At 37.2% G+C, this 23,219-nt stretch overlaps 1 protein-coding gene across 12 annotated transcripts in view; it reads right to left on the bottom strand.

Moving 5' to 3' along the window:
* Positions 1–23,219, bottom strand: part of UTRN (utrophin) — a 556,684-nt gene that overhangs the window by 86,125 nt on the left and 447,340 nt on the right. For all 12 annotated transcript variants that reach the window (XM_010808643.4, XM_015472890.3, XM_010808642.4 and 9 more), the window contains 3 exons: positions 21,940–22,086; positions 19,141–19,219; positions 15,968–16,028 (listed from right to left, as the gene is read on the bottom strand). In XM_010808643.4, coding sequence (XP_010806945.1) covers positions 15,968–16,028; positions 19,141–19,219; positions 21,940–22,086 — 287 coding nt within the window. The remainder of the gene's footprint in view (positions 1–15,967; positions 16,029–19,140; positions 19,220–21,939; positions 22,087–23,219) is intronic.

The raw sequence follows: 23,219 nt of genomic DNA, 5'->3' as shown, positions 1-23,219 counted from the left end.
CCAGTTCTGTGGCCACTGCTGAGTTTTCCACATTTGCTGGCATATTGAGTGCAGCACTTTCACAGCATCATCTTTCAGGATTTGGAATAGCTCAACTGGAATTCCATCACCTCCACTAGCTTTGTTCATAGTGATGCTTTCTAAGGCCCACTTGACTTCACATTCCAGGATGTCTGGCTCTAGGTCAGTGATCACACCATCATGATTATCTGGGTCATGAAGATCTTTTTTGTATAGTTCTTCTGTGTATTATTGCCATCTCTTCTTAATATCTTCTGCTTCTGTTAGGTCCATACCATTTCTGTTGTTTATCGAGCCCATCTTTGCATGAAATTTTCCTTTGGTATCTCTGATTTTCTTGAAGAGATCTCTAGTCTTTCCCATTCTGTTGTTTTCCTCTATTTCTTTGCATTGATCGCTGAAGAAGGCTTTCTAATCTCTTCTTGCTATTCTTTGGAACTCTGCATTAAGATGTTTATATCTTTCCTTTTCTCCTTTGCTTTTCGCTTCTCTTCTTTTCAGAGCTATTTGTAAGGCCTCCCCAGACAGCCATTTTGCTTTTTTGCATTTCTTTTCCATGGTAGAAGGGTTGATGCTGCTGCTGCTGCTGCTAAGTCGCTTCAGTCGTGTCCGACTCTGTGCAACCCCATAGACGGCAGCCCACCAGGCTCCCCCGTCCCTGGGATTTTCCAGGCAAGAGTACTGGAGTGGGGTGCCATTGCCTTCTCCGGGTAGAAGGGTTAGCCATCCTTAATCTCAATCTCTCTCTCTCTCTCTCTCTGTCTCACACACACACACACACACACACACACACACTCACTCACACCCTATGTTGAATCTGCATTTCCTGCCACCTAGGACCCATTTTGTCTTCTTTACAAAATTTTCATATGAATAGTTCACATCCTCCAGATTCATTCAGGACTTAAGTCACTTCTATTTGGATTTTAACCTCACTCCACCCAAACTGGTCCTGTCAAAATTATCAAGGCACTCCATGTTGTTAAGTGGAATGCCTGCTTTTCTGTCTTCAGCTCATTAGACCTCTCCTCATAAGCAAAGAGAAATAGGGTAGAGGCTTCAGAAGTAAGTTATCTACTGTAGTAGACGCTGAGACATGCTATGTAAAAAACAGAATATCCAAAATGAAGTTGATGTAGGCAAAATGTATGCTATCTGAACACCTTCTTTACATATACAAGTTATATATAGGGATCAAGTAGAGCTCCCAAGTAATCAAATTGGCATTCAAGTGACGAAAGCATACAGACTAAAACACATTTTGGCAACCTCATGTGATATCATTTATCCGAGTAATATCTTTTTAAAGATCTAAGAGGTGACATTTTGGAATTTATAATCCCCTCAATCTTGATTTCATCATCCTTGAATATATGAAGAATATGGCATACACCTGTCATAATGTTGATTCATGCTTTGTGTGCATGCTTGTGTGTTTGTGTGTGCTTGTGTGTGTGACTAGGGTTGAGCGGACTCGGGAGGGGACAGGGCAGTAGATGAGGATGCTGTGTGAGGGTAAACATATTTGTTTCTTTGGTTATATCTAACTTCTTGAATCTTCACCAATACTTTCTACCATTCTCAAATCTTTTAAAGGCATAAAATCCAGGATTATACTTTTGGAAACATAAGAATAAATCTAAGGGAAAACTTGAAGTGTGAATGTCAACATTTCAAGAAAAAAAAAACACAACAAAAACCTTTCTGTTCAAAATCCAAATAAGATATATGATCCCATAGATATCATACAACCATAAAAAATGCCATTCGTTTTTCATGATAATGAAGACATAGTTGTAAACAATGGATAATCTCTTGGATTCAATTATAAAATGCTATTAAAAAGAAACAACAAACCCAAAATGAAGTCACTTGGGCTAAACCCCACCAAGACTTAATACCTAACCCAACTGCAGTTTCACCCTCTCCCAGGAGTGGAATAAACCATTAGTCTGAAATTTCCTGGTCAGCACTCGTGAGGGAATCTATATAAGAAGACTCTTACATTCCCTTCCCCATAAAATAAGATGACCTGGCCTGAAACAATCCTTTCTTTTCTTTGGCTAATAACTTCCTTGTTATCAGCTCCTTCCTTTCCCTCCAGTTTCTAAAAAAGCCTTCCATTTTGTACAGTTCCTTGAAGCTGCTTTCTATTTACTAAATGGGATGCTGTCCACTTCATAAATTGTTGAATAAAGCCAATTAGAAGTGTAAATTTACCTAGCTGAATTTTGTTTTTTAAAAATGCACTTAAAAGTTCTCTCACACGTAGGAGTAGGCTCAAAGACACAAGTACATAAAGAGCTACCCCAAAATACATGTGTCAACACCCAATGTGTGGATGATGGAACAATAAGACAAGGTTTGTTTGTGCGTGTTTAAATAAAGTAGTAGAATTTATGACTAAAGTGGATGTGCCTGGGTGTGAGGGGAGATACAGGAGAGACAGGTGACAACTGTCTTAAGGCAGTGGAAGACTGACTGCAAGAATAAAACATTTGACAAAATGCAAGAGAACCTCCACTCTGGTAATATCTCTACTTCAGCCCAGAACTCAAAGGAAGCCCTGAGCTCACCCAACTCTACCCTCCTGTCTCTTTGAGCCCTCAAACTAGGGAGAATCAGACCACCAACCAACACATCACCAACAGAAGACCTATAGGTCATCCGTCGTGGCACTGACCCTGCTGTGTACGCCCTTGCCTGAGGGTGTTAACCTCAGGTTTACGTTCCTACCAGAGTTCAATTTATTGTTGTATCCTTTAAGTTTTGTTTTTCAAAGCTGAACTTATATCATTTAGTTTTTTAAACAGAACTATTTTTTCTCTTTCACATTTATTTTTATTTTTTTAAAGTTTTTTTTTTAATGTGGACCATTTTTAAAGTTTTTATTGAATTTGTTACAATATGGCTTCTGTTTTATGTTTTGGTTTTTTTAGCCCCGAGGCATATGGCATCTTAGCTCCCAGGGACCCACACCCCCTGCATTGGGAGGCAAAGTCTTAACCACTGGACCACGAAGATAGTCCCATTTCACATATATCTTAAATGAGAAATTAATTCTAATTTTTACTATAGGGTTGTATTAAATTTTTTTTACTGTATCACTTCAGGTTATAATCAGTACAGAAAAAGATATTCTATTTATTTCACTATTTATTTGATCATTATTACTTCTGTACCTTTGCTAATTGTAGTGACTATTTTAAAAATTGAATCATTACAAATTCAAGTTCAGATATCATTTTTTTTTCCCTTAATGATCCCTCAGTGATCCTTCCTATGCTATATGGTAAAATTTATTAATTGCTTCCCTGACCCTAAAAATCAAATTGTACAGTATGACTGATGGTGCTGTTATAAATCAATGAAGCTGAGTAATCCAGAAGATTCCAAGCCAAAATTCCACTTCATGGTTATAATATCTCTGGCACCAGCAACATATGGATGAATGGCAGGAAAGATATCTTCTCAAGTCCTGAGCTAGTCGATATATTTCTAAGACAACGTCAGCTCCACCTAAATTATCTCAACAAACCATTTACACTGGTAAGTACTCTAGAAGTTGCCCGTTTGGGGCTGCTGCAGAGCAGGCAGTCTGCTGCTTGGTTTCCAAGTGAGCTAAGGTACACTCCTTTGTCTGAAGCTGCCCCCAAGCCCAGGAGGTTAAGTGATCCCAAGGTACTTAATTTTCTCATAAAGCAAATTCATTCTTACCTCCTCATCAGCAGATTCGGCCCAGTGAGTTTTAAATATTTTATTTTCAATAAAAATAAAGTCACAGATCATTTCTCAGAAAAGCAGACTCTCTAGGACATTCTCTTATATTTCTGTTTCATTTATTTCTTTATCATTAAAACCAAAAACACAAACCCCATTTCTGGAAAAAAAGACTTCTCCACTTAAAATTCGGGGATCAAAAAGACACCCTTTCCCATCCTGATGAAGGTGGAGAGAGATGAGGGCTGCTTTGGGAAGCCTTTCAGAGAGAACTGTATCTTTCATTGTTAGAAATATCTTTGTTGTGGATTTATTTTGCTTTGGGATGAGTTTCCTTAACCTTTAAAGATAAAATGTTTTATGTTAATTTCTTTTTTGATGTTGTTATACCTTTGTTAGCTGTGATTTCCTAGTGAGGCTGGATATTTGAATTTCCCATGCTGCCATTCCTCTCTGCTCTTATTAAGGGGAGAAATATTTCACCTACATCATCTAAGCAGGGTTCACAATTCCTCTAAAGAAATAAGCATTAATTCTCTCCTTTAGACTGTACATACATAATGAGACAAGTATATACAGTTTATGCAAATAAATTGCATGACTGCTATAAAGAACAACTACTTGCTCTCCAAGATTTCATTTACAAATATAAACTTCATCTTTTTTTCTAGGAATTGATGAATTAGGGCAGCAGAGGGTACCCTTGGGAGGCAAGAGAGGGGTCCAAAACAGTATTGCAGGATTACCCATAATGAACACAAGGATGGAAAAGGAAAATATAAAAGAGACTAAATGTAATAAATGTAGGGAAATCTTGATTTAGACCTATTCATAAGGAGGCTTTAGAAAAGGCAGAGACTGCAAGGTAGTGGTATTTGTAGCTGAAGATTCATTTATTCTGGTGAATACATTGTAAGATTGAGGAATGTCAGCTGTAGGGAAGGTGACAGGTATTATCTATATAATCAGAGATGACTAAAGTCTTCATGTTAAAGCTGGGTGTGTGTGACTGCATTAGAAAGAATTAAACTTTGTACTTCAGATTCTAATGGGGAAAATAAAGCTATAGAACTGAGCTCTGAGCTTGAAGCTGTCATAAAGAGCAGAATCATCATCTGTATTAAGGCTTACTGAAAAGTCACACACGTGGGGTTTAGAGAAGCCACTGTGGAGAGAGAGAGGAAAGCTCTATTTCCTAACTACCCCTCGTGAAATTCTATGAACCAGGATGGCTTACTTAACAAGCTGAATAAGGTAGAGCAGCAGCTATGCTAAAAGCCCCAAGGGACCTATAAGCCAGCTTTGCTGGCCATGCTCCTCACAGATGGAAATCTCCCCAGTGTCAGAAACCTCCAGACCCTGTGCATGAGAAAAAGTAGAGGAGGGCCAGACAGTCTTCTCCCCACCACCTCCGAACTGTCACCATCCCACTGGCAGGACTGTGGCAAACGACATTCACTACCTACAGAAGAGCACCTTAGTCCATTGTCAGACCACAGTGTGAACTTTTCTTAATCATATATTGTTGCTGAGTCATGTTTAACACTTTTGCGACCCCATGGACTGTAGCCCTCCAAACTCCTCTGTCTGTGGGATTTCCCAGGCAAGAATACTGGAGTGGGTTGCCATTTCCTTCTCCAAGAGATCTTCATGACCCAGGGATTGAGCTTAGGTGATGCCAGCTCAATCGACAGGCGGATTCCTTACCACTGAGCCCCTAGGGAAGCCCTGATCATACATCAGGCCTACAGAAAATAGCTTATGGAGAATCCTACGGAAAAGGCAAAGTGCAACATGGAAGAAAGCAAGGCCTTGTCCTAAGACAGCCCTGAATTTCACTGTTGACACATGGCAGGGGCACAATAGATGGTAACCAGTCTACAGTATGAAAGAAAGGATGTTTGCTCCTAATTTCTCCACTTGACTGCATTCCCTAAATATAACCTTTCATCCCATCCCCATTTTCCATGAACTAAAAATTTCTGTTCTCTACCTCTTCTAACACAGAGAATAAGAGGCAGTAAATGCATACCTGCCAAGGTTTCAGGCCCGTGGAGTTTGAATGCCAGCTCTGACATGTACCAGTTATGTGATCTCAAGCAAGTTATGTGTGTACTTATGACTTAGAAAGTGAAAAGTGAACGTGAAGTCGCTCAGTCGTGTCCGACTCTTTGAGACCCCACAGACTGTAGCATACCAGGCTTCTCAGCCTTGTCTATAAATGGGGTAATGATAGTACCTATGGGCTTCCCATAGCTCAGTCGGTAAAGAATCTGCCTGCAATGTGGGAGACCTGGGTTCGATTCCTGGGTCGGGAAGATCCCCTGGAGATGGAAATGGCAATCCACTCCAGGATTCTTGCCTGGAAAGCCCCATGGACAGAGAGAAGCCTGACAGGCTACAGTCCATGGGGTCGCAAGTGTCGGATACAACTTAGCGACTAAACCACCACCATAGTACCTATACTTCACTGGGCTACTGTGGGAATTAAAAGAGATAACCCAGGCATAGGATTAGCACAGTGGCTAGCAAGTGAATATTCAAAACGTATCATTTATTACAATGATCATTATTATCACCCTCTATGACTATGAATTATTATTATTATTTCTGCATCAAAAAGAGAAGCAATGAGTTTTACATGATAATTATGACATATTAAGAAAATTCATCTCAAGGCTTTTATTCATCATTCCCTTTATACCTGAAACTCTGTGGATGTTAACTTTTAGTTGAGGAAATGAACAACTTGTACAAAGCCCAATGCAGGGCCAAAAATTCACAAAGAAAGAGATCTTGATTTTACAGTATTATTGTACACTGTGAAGGCAGCAAGAGTCATTTCAAATTTTCTTAAATTGATGGAGCAATGAGTTGGCATTGGACTATAGTAGAAAAGAAAAAATGATTAGATCAGCTCTGGAAAGTCTATCTTATAAGCAGCAAGATCACTGAAAGATATGAGTTTCAACTTAAGATATTAACAGAGGGACTTACACTATACAGATTCTTACAGTTCAGATCTATATCCTATCTTTTTCTAGAAATAAATAAGTCAGGGAACCATGGCAGATCACCTCAAAATATTAATAGAGAGAAAGAAATGCATTGAGGAACCATCCAAGTATGTTTTAACTGACCAATAAAATTAAAATACAAAATAAAAATAATTTGTCCTTCGTATTCTCTGCCAACTTTCTTACTATCCTCTAGCATTAGAGTACATAAAACTGTATACTTAAATAGTGAAAATATCTAATATTTCTACTGGAATATTACTTTCTTGTTGGTCAAATTAATATATCTTAATATGTTTCAGGAAACTCTAGTTGCATGACAATCATGTAAAACGTGTTTCTAACATTTTTCTTCTACTTACTTGTGCAACCATGCAAAGGGAAGGATATATTAAAATCCTTTTCATTCATTATTTACTTACTTATTAATTTATATGGGAAATAAATTTTGTTTTCATAATAATTTTTCATCTGGAAACACTGGCCTACATAACCTTATCTCTAGTGATTGATGTGCCTTCTTTACGAGGTCTAAATAAACTGTTAGGTTTCACATCAGAGCAAGTAATGGAACAATCTGGTTAAACAAGTTTTCTAAATATAAAAAAATTCATTCTATATACACAGGCAGATTTTGAAATATTTGAAAATCCTAAGACATTTAACACTAAAAATTTAAAATACTTAAGAAAATCCAATCTTTCATTAATGGCATTCAAAATATTTCAGGATGCTACAATCCTATAGGCCACATTAAAAATATTGGCCATCAATGTGTTATACTTATTTTGAAATGCTAGTTATACACTCTAGCAAATAAAATGCCAGAGAAACCAGCCTTCACTTTACCTGCCTGCCCCATAAGGACTTCTAGACTGTGTAAGGAAACAGTTCAGCTAGATCCTCCCCAAATTATAAAAATATTGATCTAGTGAAATTTTGACTTAGACAATGTAATGCTCAGTCACATTTAATCAACTTGAACATACAAAAATTCCTTTTAATTTAGGGGAAGGAGGTGGCAGGGGGGTTCAGGATGGGGAACACGTGTACACCCATGGCAGATGCATGTTGATGTATGGCAAAACCAATACAATATTGTAAAGTAAAAAAATATATATATTTTTTTATTTGCTCCAAAAGTCAAAGAAAGGGGATGTGCTCTCAGAACCTTCAGAGAGGAACACAGCCCTGCAAACCTTGATTCCAGCTCAGGGAGACATGGATGATAATTTGTTACAGTAGCAATAGAAAACTAATACATGTACCATACAAAATCTAGAGGTCCATATAAATACAGTCCATACAGTCTGTGCTGTAACAAATTATTATCTATATCTCTCTGAGCTGGAATCAAGGTTTGCAGGGCTGTGTTCCTCTCTGAAGGTTCTGAGAGCATATTGCCTTTCACAGCTTCTAGAAGCTGCTTGCATCCCTGGATCATGCCCACTTCTACATCCTCATATAACCTAACCTATTCTCTTCCAGGGGTGAGGAAGTGGGTATCTTTATATGGCCAGATTCTGCCTACTGCAGTATGTCAGATTTATATCAAAACCTGTAATATTCAAGTCAATATTCACCAAGCAAATTAAAATTCTCTAATACTATAATTATCATTATTATTATGTGGAATAAAAATTAAAATGTCACATTTGAATTAGATGATTGCATCTTCTCTTTTTTTAATTGGAGTTAAACTGCTTGACAATGTTGTGTTAGTATCTGTTGTACAATGAAGTGAGTCAGCTATATATATACACATATGTCCTCTCCCTTTTGGACCTCTCTCCCACCCCCTCACCACCCCATCCATCTAGGTCATCACAAAGCACACATCTGAGGCTCCCAACCTAAACATCCAGACAGAAAAATGAATAAAGAAAATATGGTATAGAGAGGCGGTCCTAAGACAGCACAGGAATAGGATGGGGAGACCACTTTCTCCCTGACAAATTCATCGGAAGATCATTTGAATGCTGAGCAAATACCATAGAACAACTTCTGAACCCTGGCAGAGGACACCAGGCACCCAGAAAGGCTGCCCATTTTCTTCGAAAGGAGGTAGGACAAAATATAAAAGATAAAAAGACAGACAAAAGGGTTAGGGATGGAGACTGTCCCAGGGAGGGAGTCGTAAAAGAGGAGAAGTTTCCAAACACCAGGAAACCCTCTCACTGGCGGGTCTGTAGAAAGTTTTGGAATCACAGAGGGCAACATAACCAGGAGGAAAAAATAAATAAATAAAACCCACAGATTATGTGCCTAATTGCAACTCTCAGGGGAAAAGTAGGGAAAAGTAGCCCAGAGGCTCGCATCCGCCACCAGCAAGGGGGCACTGAACAGGGAGGTGCGGGCTGCATTGCTTAGGGTAAGGACCGTGCCTGAACGCCCTGAGGACAATCTGAGGGAGCTAATGTGAGATAGCAACCCAAACTGTGAGATAGCCAGAGAGAGAGAAAAAAAGAAAAAGAGGAAAGAGAGAGAGAGAACTTTCCCAAGAAAAGCTCTAATCTAAGGCACTGCCGGCCTGCTCACAGAACAAAGGACTGAGCGAATACCAGAGGAGAGCTGGCCAGCAGCGGACCAGCCCATCCCCTGCTGGAGGCAGGCGGGGGCGATAGCCAGAGCCAGAGGCGAGGAGCAAACTCGTCCTCAGAGACTGCATCCTCTACCAAACTGCGAGCAGCCTCCCAGTTGCTAACTAAGTCTTCCTGGGATCCTGGATGGTTGACAGCCGCCAGGAGGATCGCAGCCAGAGATCAGCTCCCCAGAGGAGACGCACGGCGCACCTGAGACGGCACGCCCACTGCACATCGGGAAACCAAGCGGCAGGGACAGGGGAGGTGATAAGATGCACCGATCCACCTGGGGAGAGTGTGCTCACCAAGCACCTGGGAAGGGAAAGGTCATGGGAAGGGAATAAAACGCAGGCCCAACCGAGTCTGTGCCTTTGTGGAGTACCCAAGAACCTGAACCTGAGCGGCGTAGACCTGGGAAGTGCACGCAATGCAGGGCCTGCTTTAGACAGCTCCTGCAGAGCAACCTGGAGCCTGAGCAGTGTAGACGGGGAAAGCACACACGCCGTGAGCAGGGGCAAATCCAGTGTGGCCCAGACACTGTGAGCACTCCCCACACACGCCAGTGATATTTGTTTGCAGTGCTCCCCCATCCCACAGCACAACTGAACAAGTGAGCCTAAATAAATGACCACCTTTACCCCCTTGTGTCAGGGTGGAAGTTAGACACTGAAGAGACTTGCAAACAGAGGAAGCCAAAATAAACAAAGAAACGAGAAATGCTTTGTAAGTGACAGGTGCAACAGATTAAAACCCATGTAGTTAGCATTGACTACATTGGAAGGGACCTACAGACCTTGAGAAGAAGTAAGCTGGAACAAGGAACTATCTGAAACTGAACTGACCCCACACTGCCCTCAACAGCTTCAGAGAAATTCCTAGATATATTTTACTATTATCATTTTTAAATTTTTTTTAATTTTTAAGTTCTTTATTACTGCTTTAATTTTCATTTTTAACCTACTATTACCTTGCCAAAAAAGGCCCTATTTTTAAAGCAATTTCATGTTTTTTTTTAATAACTTTTGTGATTTTGTTTTGTTTTTTTAATATTGTATTTTTGAGAGTCTAAACTCTACTCTAGATTTTTAATCTTGGCTTTTTGGTATTTGATATCAATTTTGTACCTTTAAGAATCCAATCTTCAGTATTCATTTTTACTTAGGAGTGTGATTACTGGCTTGATTGCTCTCTCCCCTTTTGACTCTCCTTTTTCTCCCCCAGGTCACCTCTATCTCCTCCCTCCCCCTTCTCTTCTCTACTTAACTCTCTGAATCTCTTTGGGTGTTCCAGACTGTAGAGAACACTTAGGGAACTGATCACTGGCTAGACTGGTCTCTCTCCTTTTGACTCTCCCTCCTATCCTCCTGGTCACCTCTATCTCCTTCCCCCTCTTCTCTTCTCTATGGGACTCTGTGAAACTCTCTGCGTGTTCCAGACTGTGGAGAGAAAACAGGGAATTGATTACTGGCTAGACTGCTCTCTCCCCTTTTGATTCCCCCTCTTCTCCTCCTGGTCACCTCTATCTCCCTCCTCCCTCTTCTCATCTCCATGTAACTCTGTGAACCTAGATTGAGGGCAGGAGGAGAAGGGGACGACAGAGGATGAGATGGTTGGATGGCATCATCCACTCAATGGACATGAGTTTGGGTAAACTCTGGGAGTTGGTGATGGACAGGGAGGCCTGGTGTGCTGCGGTTCAGGGGTTGCAGAGTTGGACATGACTGAGTAACTGAACTGACTGAACTGAACAGGAAAAAAAAACTATTAAAAATACAAACATATGGAGGCTAAACAACACACTTCTGAATAACGAACAAATCACAGAAGAAATCAAAATATGCATAAAAATGAATGAAAATGAAAACACAACCCAAAACATATGGGATATAGTAAAAGCAGTGCTAAGGGGAAGGTTCATAGCAATACAAGCCTACCTCAAGAAACAGGAGAAAAATCAAATAAATAACCTAACTCTACACCTAAAGCAATGAGAAAAAGAAGAAATGAAGCACCCCAGAGTTAGTAAAAGGAAAGAAATCATAACAAATTAGGGTAGAAATAAATGAAAAAGAAACAAAGGAGACTATAGCCAAAATCAACAAAGCTAAAAGCTGGTTCTTTGAGAAGATAAATAAAATAGACAAACAATCCACCAGACTCATCAAGAAAAAAAGGGAGAAGAATCAAATCAAGAAAATTAGAAATGAAAATGGAGAAATCACAACACACAACACAGAAATACAAAGGATCATAAGAGACTACTATCAGCGACTATATGCTAATAAAATTGGACAACTTGGAAGAAATGGACAAATTCTTAGAAAAGTATAACTTTCCAAAACTGAACCAGGAAGAAATAGAAAATCTTAACAGACCCATCACAAGCACAGAAATTGAAACCATAATCAGAAATCTTCCAACAAACAAAAGCCCAGGACCAGATGGCTTCACAGCTGAATTCTACCAAAAATTTAGATAAGAGCTAACACCTATCCTATTCAAACTCTTCCAGAAAATTGCAGAAGAAGGTAAACTTCCAAACTCATTTTATGAGACCATCATCACCCTAATACAAAACCAGACAAAGATACCACAAAAAAAGAGAAAACTACAGGCCAATATCACTGATGAACATAGATGCAAAAATCCTTAACAAAATTCTAGCGAACAGAATCCAACAACACATTAAAAAGATCATACATCATGACCAAGTGGGCTTTATCCCAGGGATGCAAGGATTCTTCAATATTCGCAAATCAATCAATGTGATTAACACCACATCAACAAACTGAAAGATAAAAACCATATGATTATCTCAATAGATGCAGAGAAAGCCTTTGACAAAATTCAGCATCCATTTATGATAAAAACCATCCAGAAAGCAGGCACAGAAGGAACATACCTCAACATAATAAAAGCCATATATGATAAACCCAAAGCAAACATTATCCTCAATAGTGAAAAATTGAAAGCATTTCCCCTAAAGTCAGGAACAAGACAAGGATGCCCACTCTCACCACTACCATTCAACATAGTTTTGGAAGTTTTAGCCACAGCAATCAGAGAAGAAAAAGAAATAAAAGGAATCCAGATTGGAAAAGAAGAAGTAAAACTCTCACTGTTTGCAGATGACATGATCCTGTACATAGAAAACCCTAAAGACTCCACCAGAAAATTACCAGAGCTAATCAATGAATATAGTAAAATTGCAGGATATAAAATTACCACACAGAAATCCCTTGCATTTCTATACACTAACAATGAGAAAACAGAAAGAGAAATAAAGGAAACAATTCCATTCATCATTGCAATGAAAAGAATAAAAGAAAAGAAAAGACCTGTATATAGAAAACTATAAAACACTGATGAAAGAAATCAAAGAGGACACAAATAGATGGAGAAATATACCATATTCATGGATCAGAAGAATCAATATAATGAAAATGAGTATACTACCCAAGCAGTCTATAGATTCAATGCAATCCCTATCAAGCTACCAATGGTATTTTTCAGAGAACTAGAACAAATAATTTCACAATTTGTATGGAAATACAAAAAGCCTTGAACAGCCAAAGCAATCATGAGAAAGAAGATTTGAACTGGAGGAATCAACCTGTCTGACTTCAGACTATACTACAAAGCTACAGTCATCAAGACAGTATGTTATTGGCACAAAGACAGAAACATAGATAAATGGAACAAAATAGAAAGCCCAGAGATAAATCCCCGCACCTATGGACACCTTATCTTTGACAAAGGAGGCAAGAATATACAATGGAGAAAAGATAATCCCTTTAACAAGTGGTGCTGGGAAAACTGGTCAACCACTTGTAAAAGAATGAAACTAGAACACTTTCTAACACCATACACAAAAATAAACTCAAAATGGATTAAAGATCTAAATGTAAGGCCAGAAACTATAAAACTCCTAGAGGAAAACCTAGGCAAAACAGTCTTTGATGTAAATCATAGCAGCATCCTCTATGACTCACCTCCCAGAATAATGGAAATAAAAGCAAAAATGAAGAAACAAGACCTAATTAAACTTAAAAGCTTTTGTACAACGAAGGAAACTATAAGCAAGGTGAAAAGATAGCCTTCAGAATGGGAGAAAATAATAGCAAATGAAGCAACTGACAAATAATTAATCTCAAAAATATACAAGCAACTCCTGTAGCTCAATTCCAGGAAAATTAGCGACCCTTATCAAAAAATGGGTCGAAGAACTAAAGAGACATTTCTCCAAAGAAGATATACAGATGGCTAACAAACACATGAAAAGATGCTCAACATCACTCATTATCAGAGAAATGCAAATCAAAACCACAATGAGGTACCACATCACACCAGTTAGAATGGCTGCTATCAAAAAGTCTATAAACAATAAATGCTGGAGAGGGTGCAAAGAAAAAGGAACCTTCTTACACTGTTAGTGGGAATGTAAACTAGTACAGCCACTATGGAGAACAGTGTGGAGATTCCTTAAAAAACTGGAAATAGAACTGCCATACGACCCAGCAGTCCCACTGCTAGGCATACACACCAAGGAAACCAGAACCGAAAGAGACACGTGTACCCCAATGTTCATCACAGCACTGTTTACAATAGCCAGGACATGGAAGCAACCTAGACGTCCTTTGGCAGACAAATGCATAAGAAAGCTGTGGTACATATACACAATGGAATATTACTGAGCTATTAAAAAGAACACAGTTGAATCAGTTCTAATGAGGTGGATGAAACTGGAGCCCATTATACAGAGTGAACTAAGTCAGAAAGAAAAACACCAATACAATATATTAACACATATATATGGAATTTAGAAAGATGGTAATGATGACCCTATATGCAAGGCAGCGAAAGAGACACAGATGCAAAGAACAGACTTTTGGACTCTGTGGGAGAAGGTGAGGATGGGATGATTTGAGAGAATAGCATTGAAACATGTATATTATCATATGTGAAATAGATCTCCAGTACAGGTTCGATGCATGAGACAGGGTTCTGAGGGCCGGTGGACTGGGATGACCCTGAGGGATGGATGAGGAGGAAGGCGGGAGGGAGGTTCAGGATGGGGAACAAATGTACACCCATGGCTGATTCATGTGAATGTATGGCAAAAACCACTACAATATTGTAAAGTAATTAGCCTCCAATTAAAATAAATAAATTTAAAAAAAAGAAAATATGGTACATTTATACAGTGGAATATTACTCAGCCATAAAAGGAACAAAACTGGGTCATTTGTAGAGACATTGGATACACTTAGAGTCTGTCACACAGAATGAAGTAAGTCAAAAAGAGAAAAACAGACACTGTATATTACCACATATATATGGACTCTAGAAAAATGGTACAGATAAACTTATTTCCAGAGCATCTTCTCTTAATAAAAATGTCTGTTTGTTGAGCCTCTGACTTCTTTCCTTTCATGCCTGCATACATTTGATACCAATCCACCGCTTTGTTACCTTATACTAAATTTATCACAACTCAGTACATGGCGGATTATACACTGATAAAAGTATTAAGTTGCATTAAGACAATGTAACATATATTGCTTATTATATTTGCTATGACTATGGCAAAATTATTTGCTTTTTTAAATATGAGGATATATTTCAGACCACAATAAAACCTTCATAGGAAAATGGTATTTCTTAAGCATTTTGATTTCACACACAAAGTTTTTAGGAAGAGGAATACTGAAAAAATAGACTATTAGTCTTGGCACAAATTTTGAAGATACCACATGCCACTTTAGGAAAGATATAAAGGAAACTTGGCCGAGAGATCTTCACCTGACTTGCCTATGGTCATAAGACTAACCTGAGACACAGTTAACTCCAGATAATAGTGAACTTTTCCTTTCAAAATGAAACCACTTTATATATAAAATAGATTCAGCTAAAACTCTCATCACCTTTATCATACTGTAAATCAATAACTTACACTTCAAGGGATGTGTAAGATGTATTTTACCATTCTGCCCAATGACAACACACAGACTAAGGCAAGGATCAAATCCTATGCAGACCTTGTTGTAAATTATACAAAATTTATAAAATGTTACATAATATGGAAAAACTTACTATGTAAAAAAGGAGAAATTGTTAAGTGGACAACAAAAGTGCAGAATATTAAGCCTAAACTAATTGCAGATAATTTCCACAAGTTGAGAAAAAACTTGAAAATATTGAACTTTTTAATGATAAAATCCTATTTCTTTTTGGTGGACTAAAATGGGAAGAGTACAAATACTTTTTAGATGAATTTTCTGGAAGACAAAAATGGCTTAGAAGCAATACAGTTGGAGAAACTGTGTTCATTATGTCAAGAATATTTAGGAATTTTGACCTTCTCCCCAAATATTTTAATATCTGCTTTATAAAAATATTAGCTATATTACCTATAGCCTAATATAATGAATTACAAATATCAGTCTGATTTTTAAACTAATTTTTTCAAATATTAAATATATATTCTTTATATCCATATAAACATATAAATTCCTTCTTATAATAGGTTTGAAATCCAGTTTTTAAAGTTACATGGGAAAAGCCTCTTAAGTTATTAACACAATTTTATTGTCTTGGTATCATAAAGGAGAATTAAAATCAACTTACTTGATGTAATAGGGCACTTTATTATGTGAAATGGATCTTTGCCACGGCAGCTGGACTGAAGCTGAAGAAACAAACGGAGGTTATTGGAAACACTTCTAACTCTTATGTCTTACGCCTTAATGCAAAACAACTGAACATGTTTTATAGCAAATTCAATGAGAACTGCTGGATTCCTATAATTATGAAATATGCTAGGCCAAACAAAGAGTGGCTTTAACGATTCATTTAAAGCATGGAAAGAAACAATGCAGTCTCAATTTCTAATGCCAACTCTAATTGAACCTGTTGATATAAATATTTTTAAAAATCACATTTTATTGTTTCTAACAATCAACATTTAAAACTTATTTGAAAATACATATGCTGTATAAATTTTGATTAAGCTAAAACCAAAGTTAATTTTACCTAGGCAAAATCTAGGTATAATCTACAATCTATGTATACCAAGATTGTAAACTAGATTACTTAAGATTGAATTTTCCAGGTCACTAATAATACTCTTTACTTTGCTTCATAGGCACAGAATAACTAGTACAGATGTCATTTAAACAAACTCAATTATATGGATTTTAAAAGGAGAAAATTAAACATAGCCTAAAGGTTTTAATGAACTAAGGCAATTATCTAGATAGAAGAATTCCAAATACTTATTTTCATCTGAAATGCATAGGAAATACAGTTCCCTACTTTTATACACTAGACAGCCCTATGATTGAGATTTTATGTTTTGTTTTACTGAGGTATAAATTTTTTACAATTCCATTTACTATTTATAAAATTTTTTTCTACATTAATTATTTTAAGATTTATTCAAGTAGAGTTGGATCTATGCATCGAGAACCTTTAAGGAATTTTGGTAAATAAACTAAAAAAAACAAGCAAATCCATCTAAAGTGTTGCAAATATCACTAGATTCTCATATAACCAGTTGTTGCTAATTTTTTTTTTTCTCCTGAATAGGGTGTCATAATCCTACTTACTAATACTTAGCATTTTAAACTTTACAGAGCATTTTCAATATGTCTGTTAATATGGAAGCCAACAATGAGGAACTAAATATTAGACATGAAATAATTTGCTCAAAAATAAATGGCTGAGCCCAAACATGATTTCAGGATTTCGGACCACCAGTCAGCAATATTTCTATTTGACAACCCTTCCTCTCTTTCTAAAGTGTGAGCATTTCCTTCTTGAACTATGTCCATGAAAGAATAAAAAGAGGATGACAATGTGGAACTAGGTATACTAAATTTCTCATTAGAGCCAACCTCTTTTCAGCACTGGCACCAAGCTAATAGGTCAGTCTTTATTTTGTGCCTAACTAAACAGGCTCTTTTCATAACCATGGCTAAAGTTCAAGAAATTTAATAAAGCCAAAGATTTCAAGCAGCAGTGGATAGCAATTACTAAATTTATTAATTGGGATTTTTTTTGTACAATTCTCCATTCATTTTAATGACTGTTTTGATCTGAATAACTTTGATTTCCTAGACTGTTCATGCCAGGCAATGAAGGGCAATATGCTGGAGTTTCACAATTTTTACAATGTTTCACTTGCTAAAGAGCAAAAGTTTAATTTTTATTATGAAAGAATGGTTACTAGGTGAAAGTGTTCAGTTTCAATACTAATAAATACATACACTGTAGAACTATAGAGTCTCAATGATTTGTTCAATTTCTCTTTACTTTGGTCTCAGCTTATAGCTTTATGTTCCATAAAATTAAGTGTAAGTAATCCGGGGTAATTCATAGCTAATGAATAATGAAGCAAACCTATTTACTTCATGAACATGGACAGTATCCAAACTTTGGACATGCACTATTGCATCCAGGTAGACAGAATATTCCAGGAAGGACTCAACATTTCAAAGACAGGCTACCTAAGAGCTCAGGTGTGTGAAACAGGTGTGGGAGTGATGGGGTGAGAAAGGACCGGGGAGAGACAGGGAGAGATGAAACACAGAGACAGAAACACACTAGAGAGAGCTGGCTTGGGCACTAGAGAGGCGTAGGACAGGATAATCAGGAATGACTGATTAGGATTCTTGAAATTGTGAGAGTAAGAAAAGCCTGACCTTGAATTGAGGTAAAGCGAATTATCAAGCATGACGAATATTAAGAGAAAATATAAATGTAATAAATTTAGTTGGAAGACACAGTGTTATTATTTGTTTTTTCTATGGCTGTAGATACAAAGGTACCATAATTGGAAAAATAAGCTTTGCATTAAGTTTTAACCTTCACTTAAATTAAATGAAACTAAGTGCTTGCTTACATATGTTTTCCAGAGAAAAGGAAAGGAATACCATTTAGAGAAAGCACTGGTGCCAAGAACTGTGCTAGGTGTTTTGTGTAACTTGGTATGTTTTCTTATTTAAATCTCAAGGCAATCAGAGGAAATAAGTATTATTTTAGTAATTTTAAGATAAAAAAATGAACTTTCAGGACTTCACAGTCCTGGTAAAAGGGAAAATTAATATTTTAATCTCAATCTGGGTGACTCTGAATCAGATATTCTTTAATTTCCTTAGCAGTGAGTGATAAAGAGCTCAAATTACTTATTAAAGATCTCATGAACAGTCAGCTCACAAAATGAAAAATGTCAGTTGAAGACTATTGCGTAAAACTCTACATATGTGCTTTGGCTAAATCTGCAATATTTAATTAGAAGAGAAGCTAAGTATGATTGCAATGAGCCTAATAAACCAGAATCTTCTCAAAGATTTACGGGGACTTTTTTTTTTTTTTTCTTTTTAAGTCTCCAGGTGCATTGAAAATAAACATGCATTTTTTAGTAGGAAAATTAATTTAAAAATTTTAAATATAAAAATGATTTCTTTGCTGTGAAGTTCAAAATCTTTGCATATGGCACAGCAATAGGATACTATATTAGTTATTACAACAGATGGTTCAGTGAAAAACCCTAGCTAAAGATGAATTAATTTTTGCTTCACTTCAAAGACTTACCATGACCAGATGATAGACCAGTAGCCAATAAGCACTGGGTATTGATTGGTCACTGATGTTGAGATTTTCTTCTTTTATATTCATCTAATAAAGCACATATATTTATAACAAAGGATATAGTTTCTTGAGTTAAAGTGAAATAATATGCTGATTCATTCAATTAATGAATTGAAGTCACTAATTGAAGTCAGCTTATTGGTACTTACTAGAGAGAAAATGCTGAGAGGATGGTCCAAAATCCCTATGGGCTTCCTGAAGCTGTTTAAGGCGATCATCAACGGACACCTGCACATATACATACAAGAAATAATTTGATTTCAAAACAATGACCTTAATAATAAGCTTGATTTAAGTACTATAATAAATGGTACTATAGCCCAAGATATGATTGCTGGTACAGACTCTTCTAAATTTGGAATCAAAGTATGGGTATGAAAATAGACTCGACATCAAGTAACAGTAAATAGTGCCAGGTACTCTTCTAAGTATTTTATGTGAATTCTTTTAACTCTCACAAAACTCACATTGAATAAGTATTACTCATTATAATCATTGTTTTACAGATAAAGATGTGGAGACCTAAAGAGGTGTTCAAGGAAATAAAGTTATTATTATGTGGCAATGTTAGTATTCACACCCAATCCATCTGATGTCAGAAGCTATGTCTTGACATTATTCAACACTTTAGTCAAAAGCAGTAACACTCTAAAGCATCTAAAGTAAAGATGTGGCCATGGGGTCAGTGGCTACTCATCTCTCTTTTGTAAGGAAGGTGGCACAAAGGGCTGTAAAAAGAAGTCTAAAATTTTCCAAGGGGAAAAAATAGATGATAATGATGATGAGACAGATGACAGATATAGATGGAGAGTGGAAGGACATATAAATATGGATGACTTATATTCCTCCAAGTTCATGTCTATCATCTTGACTTGGGAGTATTCAAGTAGATACCAGGTGAATAATACACTCTATCTATCTGTTTACACACAGTCTTAGCTGTCTACATTTTGAAAATGCAGATTTGGTACCCTGAGAAATTAACTGCAAATCAATAACAATTGCACACAGCCTACTGAATTTCCATTTCCTCTTCCTGGTCTTCGTCTAGCAGTGCTAGTGAGGTGTTCCACTTAGATTGCCAATCTTATTTTCAGCTGCCTTTAAATGGAACGCGTGTCTCTGGCTCACTGGGTACCTCCTTTTCTTCCTGGTTAGCTATCAAAATTACATTAGCAGGTACTTGGTTTGTTGTGACCAAAAGCATTCAAATGCCACACTTTTACATTCCAGAGAACAAAGATGCTACTCTTGAAATTTAACACCACTGTCAGCCAGCATAAATTGAGCTCCTCATATTTAATCAGCAACTACCATCTGAGCAACCCACTCCAGTATTCTTGCCTAGAGAATCCTGTGGACAGAGAAGCCTGGTGGGCTGCTGTCCATGGGGTCACACAGAGTTGGACACAACTGAAGCAACTTAGCGTGCATGCATGCATTGGAGAAGGAAATGGCAACCCACTCCAGTATTCTTGCCTGGAGAATCCCAGGGATGGAGGAGCCTGGTGGGCTGCTGTCTATGGGGTCGCACAGAGTCGGACATGACTGAAGTGACTTAGCAGAAGCAGCAGCAGCAACATCTGAGCTCTAGTGGTTACCAAGCTCAGAGATCAGGATGAAAGAATAACTTTTTCATGCATAATGTATTCCTTGACTTCTAATCTTTGCAGATGGTAACAATAGAAGCAGAGTGGCAAGGGAATCAAGATGGACCACAGCAATACCAGTATGAAGATAATGAATTAGAGAAATGGAGGAGAGTCAACTGAAATAGAATAAAAGTCAAATGCTTCTCTGTTCTACTCAGTAGAAAAGCATGTATGAGTTTAACAGATTCTGCTTTACTAATCCCAGATTAATATTCAAATATTCAAATAGTCTTCAAATAAAAGAATATTCTTTCAAAGACAGAGAAGACTGTTTAATACTTTTTACTCATTTACAACCTCTTCAATTTCATGAAGAAAATATAACCCACTAGGTGTTTCAACAGTTAAATTAATTCAGGACCTATCATGGGGCTTTCCTGGTGGCTCAGACGATAAAGAATCTGCCTAGAATGCAGAGGACCTGAGTTCAATCCCTGGGTCGGGAAGATTCCCTGGAGAAGGGAATGGCTACCCACTCCAGTACTCTTGCCTGGAAAATCCAATGGACAGAGAAGCCTGGTAGGCTATAGTCCATGAGGTTGCAAAGAGTTGGACATGACTGAGTGACTTCACTTTCACTTTTCACTTAAACTATCCCACTACTTTTCAGGGGAAAAAATTATTATTTTGACTCCTAGAAACTGGACACTCACTGTGACAAAGCTCTACAAAGACTGAGCCAAAAATTACTGACTGGAACATGTGGTAACTTGCAGATAATTAGTAACACTCAACAAGATTCTTCCTGGTTTGACTCTTTTAAAACTGAAATGCTCAGCTATATTAAAACAACTACATTAGAGCAACTAAGATCTAAGAGCTAAAGGTAAAATACCAATATACTAAAGTGTGCTAGCTGGAAAAAAATGAGCAAGATACATAAAAAGCAAGCAATGGAAGAAGGATGGAGACTTTCTTAACTTTTCAAAAGAAAAAAAAAAAAAAAAACACAATTCAAGTAAGAAAAACGACTCCTTTATGAGCCATTATGGAAAGAATGTTTCTGTGACCTACCATAGGTTTCAATTACTGTGATTTATTTGACCTTTTGCAATTTTCTACGAAAATCCTATGAAGAGAATGCTATAAAATTACATTAAAATCTATATTCAAAAGTAAATGAGGCCTTTGGGTTCAAGATACAGAAAGACAAATAACTAATGTCATCATATGCTAGAAATCCATTATTAAATACAACTCATAAAGACCGAGGAAAGGATGCAAGTGGTAGGACAGTGGGGTAGGGCTTAAAGACCGAAGTGTGAGCCTGCATTATGAAGAGGAATCAGCTGACACCTGCAAAAGTTTCCATCGCATATTAAGGTCATCGAGCTGGCGAGACATCTTTAGAGACGGGTGCAAGTCAAGAGGAGACAATTGACTGGATAAATCATTCATTGTTTTAACTTTTAAGTTGATTGGTGCAATTTCTTCTCTAAATGCCTAGGAGAAAACATAAGAATAATGTCATCAGAAAAGAATAAAACAAAAGCTAGTATTCCGTATTTCCTAAAATAAATAAATAAAAAACAAAACACCAAGATCAGCTGAAAAGTCATCTATGATACCTGCTCACTCAACAACTGACTTGACTGAGGTCTTGAAGAACCAGGACCTCCAGCCAGAGTTCCCCTTTATAAACCAGAGAATCTAAATAGATGCGTGAAGAGAAAAATTATAGCACAAACACATTTAAATGATTTATGTATTTAATGATTATGTTTTTCCTTCAAATTTTCCATTTATACTGTTTATTCTGGAAAAAATTATTATCCATTTTACTAATTTTCAGACTGGATTTTATCTTTAATTTTCTTTCATATTTTCCAGTTTTTCATATGGATACTTTAATATTTTTTCACTTGATGCAAAAACTCAATTTGAAATGTCTCTATTTAAAATTAAGTTAGAAAGTGGGTACAAAAAGCTTTCCTAACCATAAAATCCATGCCTATTATATACTTAAGATGTAAGTTTTCTCTCTTTCAAAGTCATTTTAGACCTTTCTTTGTGGTTAGAGGTACGGAAGGAAGAGCAGGGTCTATCAGAAAAGAAGTAAACGAAGCTTAGAACTGAGGAATGACAGTTTTGGGCAGAGTAAGAGACCTGGAACAGGTGGGGGTTGATGGGATGCATGTCAAGAGGGAGAAATAAAACAAACAAAAAAAATTTGGGTTCAGTGACAGTGATACGTCCTGTGAGAACGAACAATAATGAAAACACCAAGTTTTTCTCCTTTCTCCACATAATTTCAACCCCCTCTATATTCATGTATCTTTTTTCCCATAAAGTTTTGCTTAGATTCCATCCATCCCTTGAAAGACTCACTGGCATGCCCCACCTATTGGAAAGATTTCCCAGAGGCCTTTCCTATTCCAGTGCTGGTTGAAGGCCCTGCCCACGTGTTCACCAGCTTTCTATCCCTCATCTCCAAGCCAGGCAGGATTTCCAAGCTGCACATCTCTGGACACACAAATCAGCTTTTACAGTGGGGGCATTTTTTATTATATTGTGCCATATGAACCACTTATTATAGATTTTATATACTACTTCTTATTAGAGCTCTTAGTTCCTGG

The sequence above is a fragment of the Bos taurus genome, chromosome 9, assembly GCF_002263795.3.
Source record: "Bos taurus isolate L1 Dominette 01449 registration number 42190680 breed Hereford chromosome 9, ARS-UCD2.0, whole genome shotgun sequence".
In the NCBI taxonomy this organism is placed as follows: Eukaryota; Metazoa; Chordata; class Mammalia; order Artiodactyla; family Bovidae; genus Bos; species Bos taurus.
Note: the sequence above shows the minus strand (reverse complement) of the source record. Positions and strands in the feature narration are given on the sequence as shown.